This window comes from Musa acuminata, chromosome BXJ2-5 (assembly GCF_036884655.1).
Source record: "Musa acuminata AAA Group cultivar baxijiao chromosome BXJ2-5, Cavendish_Baxijiao_AAA, whole genome shotgun sequence".
Classification (NCBI taxonomy): Eukaryota; Viridiplantae; Streptophyta; class Magnoliopsida; order Zingiberales; family Musaceae; genus Musa; species Musa acuminata.
Window position 1 is genome coordinate 47,046,136 of NC_088342.1, and position 7,423 is coordinate 47,053,558.

General features: G+C 40.2%; 1 protein-coding gene across 1 annotated transcript; it reads left to right on the forward strand.

The window, feature by feature from the left end:
* Positions 1–684: 684 nt before the first annotated feature.
* Positions 685–4,689, forward strand: LOC135613105 (protein ETHYLENE-INSENSITIVE 3-like 1a). Its single transcript, XM_065110107.1, has 2 exons — positions 685–992; positions 2,394–4,689. Exon 2 carries the CDS (start codon positions 2,450–2,452, stop codon positions 4,331–4,333), a length of 1,884 nt encoding a protein of 627 aa, XP_064966179.1. The 5' UTR covers positions 685–992; positions 2,394–2,449; the 3' UTR covers positions 4,334–4,689.
* The last annotated feature ends 2,734 nt before the right edge of the window (positions 4,690–7,423 follow it).

Consider the following 7,423-nt stretch of genomic DNA (forward strand, 5'->3'; position numbering starts at 1 on the left):
TTGATTATCTGTATAGCTACTGTCAGATTCAAACAGACTGAAAAATATGGGTGTTTTATTTATTGACATTTCTAAATATAATTGGGTCAATTTACATAAAAATAGGATGAAACTTTGCAGGTTTATGCCCATTATTATTGAGGTAGACCAATTTAAATAAACATATAAGTACAGTGATTATTTTTATTTTATATGCATCGTGTCAATATGAACTGTCTCGAGGGCCTATTTGCGAATTTTAAAGGCCCCCCAGGTCACGACAAACGCGATCGTCACCGTCCGAGGGCCAAAGTTGGACGGCCAAGATTGCTCCTTGAGGAGGCGCACGGCGGGGATCTCCGCGCTGCATATGCCGAACACAGGTCTCGTAGCCACAATAAACATTTTTCTTTTTCGCTTTTATTATTATTGTTTTTTTTATATTTCCGTGAGAAAAGGTTGGAATTTTTGCTTTTAAAAATCCAGGTTTTTTGTGTGGTGATGCGATTCCCAATGGAAGCGAGTGGGACTAATTATTGGGGGGTTTTATCTCTCAGCCAATGCTTAAATTACTTACATACCCTTCACCCCATTATAATTTCGTCGGATGAAATGATTTGGAAGCAGTAAATTTGTTATTTCAGATGTCCGAGCGGGGTATAAGCGTAAGTCAGTGCCCTCGTGACGCAACCGAGTACAGTGGGGAGGGAAAGCGAGAGCAATAATGACCGCGGGGGCGCAACTCGAGATAAGAACCAGAACGGAAGGAGGACCTCCATCTCTTCCCATCTCCTTTACTCCGCTTCGATCCTCGGTTTGATCTTCACTTTCTGTGGTCTTCCGTGTAGAGTCTGTGTCGTCGTCTCTCCCCTCTGCCTTTCTCCCTCTTTCTGGTCCCTGTTCTCGTGAAGGCTGGTCTTCTGAGGGGTAACCCCCGGGTGCCGTCTCAGAGCTGCGTAGAGGCGGCGCTAGTGGAGGTACCAAGTCTGTAGGAGTGGCCGGACAACAAAAAGGTGCGATTTTTCATCCTCCCTTCGCCTAAAGTTGCGTCCTTTACTACTCTGTTCTCTGTTCCCGTTTTGGTGGATCTTAGCGGCTCGTTTCTGCCCGGCTGCTTTCTTACGATCTCAGATTCAAGCAAATTGCAGTTCCTCGTCGAAGTATTCCTTGTTTTGTAGCTCTTGTTGTTTGATGCGAGAAAAGTACTCGATTTCTTGGCTGTTGCGCTCTTCGTTCTGCCATAGCTAGAGAAAGAAAGCGCGTTTCTGTGCTCCGAATCCGGGTTCTATCTTTACACGCCTTGGGACAGCGTACTGTTTACGTTTTGATTAGGCCTTCGGGTTTAGTAATGAGTTGAATTGGACCAACACGAAATTTAGTGCTGGATCTGCTCGTCCGCTTCTTATCTAAATTATTTTCAGTATTCCATCTCTTGATCGCATGATTTCTCATGATTCTGCTAAGATCTGGACGGTATGTCATATCTGAATAATTCTGTTTGTCGAATCGGTGTTGCTTACACTTTCCGTGTGTGTATGGAGAAAAAGGTTCAATTTTTCATCCTTCTAATCTCGTAAATTTCTTCTGTATGCGATCATAATCTCTTTTGGTATCACTATTGTGAAAGATATGATAAGGGTTTGCTTTTATTTCATTTGGCTGAAACTTCACGCAAAGTGGGCGTCTGTGGGTTCATATGGTAGTGTTAGATATTTTTGTTGTTGCTTTTAGCTTCCCCTTTTGCGCCGCATCCGTACAATTTTTTTTTCTTTTTATTCATTTTTATTACGTTGTCTACAGCTTTGCTGCAAATCTTTTATCATGTTTCATGACATAGTTTGAGTGTTGATGCTAATTTACTAGACTATTGTTGTACTGTTAACATTTAGAGCACAAATAAAATGTGAATTTATAGAATATGTAAAGTAATTCATCTGTTCTAGGATTTAATCTAATTTGAACTTTTTTATATCCAGCATGCGGATCAGCTCATAAATTGGTTCTGCTTCTGGAATGTCTTTATTTATGTTGACTCATGTTCTTCTCGAACGCCGTGCCGATTGTTTTTTCTTACACATATATGTACAACTTTACATCTTAGTATCATATACGTCCTTGTGGATCAGATATCTTTCTGTTTGTTGAAGACTTCATGGCATGCACCTCTCATTTATGTTATTTGTGGGATATACTTTTCTTGATTTTTTTACACTAAATTTTGTGCACACATGTTGAATGTAATAATTGAGGTAGAAAAAAAATCTTAATGTATTTCAGGAAACAACTTTGATTGTTCTTGTTGTATGTTTCTTCACACGCACATGCTGCAAATTAATTACTTTCGCAAGGTTTTGAAAATTTTCAGATGCAGCAGCAGCTCATGTTTTCTAATGCTTTTGTCCTCTGAATTGCAGGAGAATACTAAATCTGTTCTATACTCGGGGGAATATTGTGCTGCTTGTAGTTATTTATGGGGATGCTACTAGTTCAAGACATGATGTATCCTGGTGGCCCAAACTATGGTCAAATTTTCCCCTACAATGATGAGAGGAATGTCAGTTATGGTGGCTTCCATCAGCTTTCCACGGGTGAATGCATACTGGGAGAGGGAGATCTGGTTGATCCGCCACCGGATAGATTTGCTGAGGCTGCTGATGAAGACAGTGATGAGGACGTTGACATAGAGGAACTCGAACGACGCATGTGGAGAGACCGGATGCGGCATAAACGCTTGAAGGAGCAGCAACAGAGCAAAAACAAGGAGCAGGGTGATGCAGAAAAGCAATGTCAGTCACAAGAACAGGCTCGTCGGAAGAAGATGTCTCGGGCACAGGATGGAATTCTCAAGTACATGCTGAAAATGATGGAGGTCTGCAAGGCTCAGGGGTTTGTCTATGGCATAATTCCGGAGAAGGGCAAGCCCGTCAGTGGTGCTTCTGATAATCTCAGAGGTTGGTGGAAAGAGAAGGTTAGATTTGATCGGAATGGCCCTGCTGCTGTAGCCAAGTACCAGGCTGATAATGCCATCCCTGGATTTGACAGTGATTTTAACTCTGGATCTGTAAGTCCTCATTCGCTGCAGGAGCTTCAGGACACAACATTGGGTTCTCTCCTGTCAGCTCTTATGCAGCACTGTGATCCACCTCAGCGACGGTTTCCACTTGAGAAAGGAATCCCTCCACCATGGTGGCCTACTGGTAGAGAGGGATGGTGGGCTCAATTGGGCATCCCAAAAGAACAAGGTCCACCTCCATACAAGAAGCCACATGATCTGAAGAAGGCATGGAAGGTTGGCGTCTTGACGGCTGTAATCAAGCATATCTCTCCTGATATTGAGAAAATCCGTCGGCTTGTTAGGCAATCCAAATGCCTCCAAGACAAGATGACTGCCAAGGAGAGCGCGACATGGCTTGCTGTCATCAAGCAGGAGGAGGACATGTATATGAAGATGCACCCTTGTGCCCTCGCACCCCCATCTGCTGGGAGCGGTGTCACTGGAGCAATCTCCTTCAACAGCAGTGAGTATGACGTTGAAGGCATTGATGAAGCCAAGAATGAGGATGTGACAATCTATAATCTGGTTGCTGATGGTAATACTTTGAACTTAGGAGCTAGTTCAGGGAATCGGGTGTTTGGATCAGCTCTGATGAAGGAAGAGAATGATGTCGAATTCATTCAGAAAAGAGCTTCATCCGAGTGTGAATTGATGATGAACCAGCGGACCTATACCTGTGATAATGTGCTATGTCCACACAATGATTTCCATAATGGATTTCTTGATAGGAATGCCAGAAACAGTCACCAGTACGTCTGCAAGTATCAGAACACTTTTCCTCCAGGTTCTGGGATGACGAGTAGCAGTTTCCAGGTGCCTGAGAACAAGCCTTTAGCTTTTCCTCTGCAATTGAATACTGAGTCAAATCATCCTTCAATTGGATCAAGGCTTAATCCAGTGGATATTTCTGAATTGGGTATTCCTTCTGATGGGCAAAAATCAATCGATGAGTTAATGAACTTCTATGATAACAGTATCAGTGGTAGCAAGAACATGACCTTGGAAGGTGTGACCATGTTGGAAGGATCAAATTCTCATCAGCCTAGAATACAAATGGAAAACAACTTCTTGCGGCAGGGGTCAGGAATTGCTTGCAATCTATTTGAAGAAGTTGGTAGCTTGATGGAGCAATCACGCTATGTGCAGGAAAACACGGTACCATTTGAACAAGAACTTGCTAGTGGGGGCTTCATGACGGGGTCTGGCTTCAACATATCTGAAATGAACTACTCTGATACCTTGCATAGGGGTATCGGAGATTCCTCACAAAAGCAAGATGGATTCAACTGGTTCTGCTAAAGGAAATTTGGTGAAGGACCCATTCGGATGATTCATCACTGTGTAAGATCATGTGTTCAAAGTGATGGGAATCATGTCAGCAGCATTGGAATGGATTTTCGAATATAAATAATGCTTGGATTTGGGTTAAGGTGCTCTTCTTGTACCTCGGTATGTACATTTTCTTCCGTTTTCGTTGTGTCTTGGACAAATATTACCATGTGGAGTATGCTCCCAGGGAGTTATCATGAAAATGTTATAGTCTTGAATAGGAAGTGTAGGTGTGGGGGTTTTATTAGTCATGGGTACCGTGAAATGGATACTTTGATCTAATCCCTATATATATATATATATATATAGACTTGTTTTTGCTCCGATATCTGTGGCTTATTTGGCTTGCATTTTGTTACTTTTGGTGTTTGTTTATGTTAACTTGAAGAATATTTCTCCTTTTTTCTAGATGGTGAATGAATTCATGTGTGGTTTTGTTGAAATGAAATCACTGCTGCAAAGTAGTTTGGTATTTTCATTTGGCTTCTAAAACTTGCAACTTCTTGTGAGAATAGATTTCTTGGTCTCATATTTCTCTCCTTGGAGGATCTCTCTCTCTCTCTCTTTCTCTCTCTCTCACACATTATTCAGGCTTTTTGACAGATGAGGAAATAGTGTGTGAAAGTCTGGGATATGCCATGCACTGTAAGTTCCTGAACTGGTAATGCATATAGTCTTCAAGTTCTTCCAAGTTAATGCCATAACACCTTCGAGTCTTGCATCTACAAGTTAGGCAGATGAAGAAGAATGGACTTTTGATAACCTACCAAGTTTCTGTCAAACCTTTGTTCGTTGATTTGTCATTTTCAAGTGCTATCCATCTCATCCTACTTCTCCACCTGTGGCTCTTCACATGAAGGCCAAGAGTCCTGAATCAACAAGACAGACTGAATCCTTTCCTTCTTCACATGCCTACATCACCCTATGGTGTGTAGCTAGGAAAACTTCATGTTTGATGAACTGCAAAAGTCTATTACCCTTTCTTTACACGGGACTCAAAACATCACCATCCACTTATTGAACTTGATCAGCTATTTTTAAATGGTTACCGATCATACAATTTTGTCTGTCTCTTGGCTTTGTCCTTGAGAGCAGACAATTTTGTCTCTTGGCTTTGTCCTCGAGGAAAGAAGAGGAGGAGACAATTTTGTCTCTTGGCTTTGTCCTTGAGGAAAGAAGAGAAAGAAGAGAAGGAAGAGATAAGACTTTTGTAATACCTGGTTTAGTCTCAGTCTCTCTGTAAGAATTCGATGAGTATATTATTATTATTAATCAATTAACATAGTATTAAACATGATGAGGACAGGACCTGCAAGGAGAAAACAATTGAATTAACTTGGGATAATATCAAAACATTAGTGCACTCGAACTATGAGAAAATAAAACCAAATCCTTTTCTGCCACACTGGAACCTGATGATCTATGAAAAGATGTGGATCCAACACAATGTTAGGATTGTGCTTTCTTCTTGGTGCAGCAATTTCCACACACCACGAAACCTGTTCATGGTGCATGGGCAGTGGATTCTATTCCCGCAGCCTATTTTGACTACCGTTCACGCATGTACCTCCACAACTTGTGCGATTGATACCGATCGCCTACCGGCAAAGTTATGACAACAAGATTAAGTGTACTTCTTGTCGGGATTCTTCCTTGTTTTTTTCTCGGAATTCCTTTCCATGGTGACCTCAGTTTCATGGCTACACGAAAGAAATAAGGCGAGGAAGGAAGGGTTCCCCGTCCGTGCATGACCGCTCCTCCGACTCCGACACGAGTGGTAGCACCAGTTTCTCCGATGCAGGGAATCCCAACACTCGACGGCAGGAAGGTCGACAAGGGTGAGGGTCTTCAGACAGGGTGGCTGGCCAAACTGTGGAAGGCATTCGATGAAGGGAGAGCTTATCCAATGCTTGCAGCTTCTCACATCGAACGAAACGATCGAGTGTAAGCTCAACCAGATTTAGAACCGAGACATCATCCGTCATCCACCCGGGCGGCGTCCAGCCTACATAGCTTGGATCTGCAGAAGCTGCAGGTTTTGTGGCGGTAGAAGGCTTCCTCCAAAGACTATTATGTAAATCAGATCTAAAGACTATTATGCATATTTTGAGTAGTGTATCTAATAAATCAGTTCCAACAACTCCATTTGAGTTATAGACCGGTAGAAAACTTAACCTGAAACATTTACATATTTAGGATTATTCTATAAAGATAATAGTCTTCGATAAAAAAAATAAATTTAAAAATTATTTTTGAAATATTTTATTATTTATCTAGAAAAATTCAAAGGATATAGATTTTATTATTTTAATATAAGAATAGTTGAATCTGTAAGATTTCTAAAAATAGCGAATCAATGAAAGTAAAATTTTTAAATTTTAATCTTGATATTAATGAGAGACTGATTGATATTATTTTATCACTTTATATTCGAAAGATTATTACTCCTCAAATCACTAAAATCATTGATGATGATAAATAATAAAATAATATTAATAAACTCCCATATGATGTTGATGTCATTGCTAATAATCTTTTAGAACAACCATAGTTTTGAAAAAATCTAAAAGAAAAAAAAGATATATCATTCTTGATGATTATATAGTATATTTACGAGAATCATATTATGATATAATGATTAAAATGATCTCTCATTATTTTCATAAGTCAGAAAATAATGATTCTGAAAATAATATAATATAATAAAAAAATATGTCTAGAAACTCATTGAATTGTCCAATAATTATAAAAGAATATGTTATAAGTGACTCCTTAAAGACAAAATGTGACTCAAGAGATAATAGAATGATATAATGAGTTATTTTCTTTGATTTCTAAAAAAGTTTCATTGTAAATGGTCATGACATTATGTTTTGGAATGAGAATCTAAATGATAAGATCTAAAGAGCGCTTGTAGGGGCCAAAAGGAAGTGGAAGGATGCTTCCGGCTTTGTTGGATCAAGACTTGTGGCCTTCGTCTTGCATCCAGCTTTGCAGTCAAGTTTCTTAGCACTCGAGCAAGACCAAGCAACACGACTCCTGTTCGGGCAATTGCTCTAA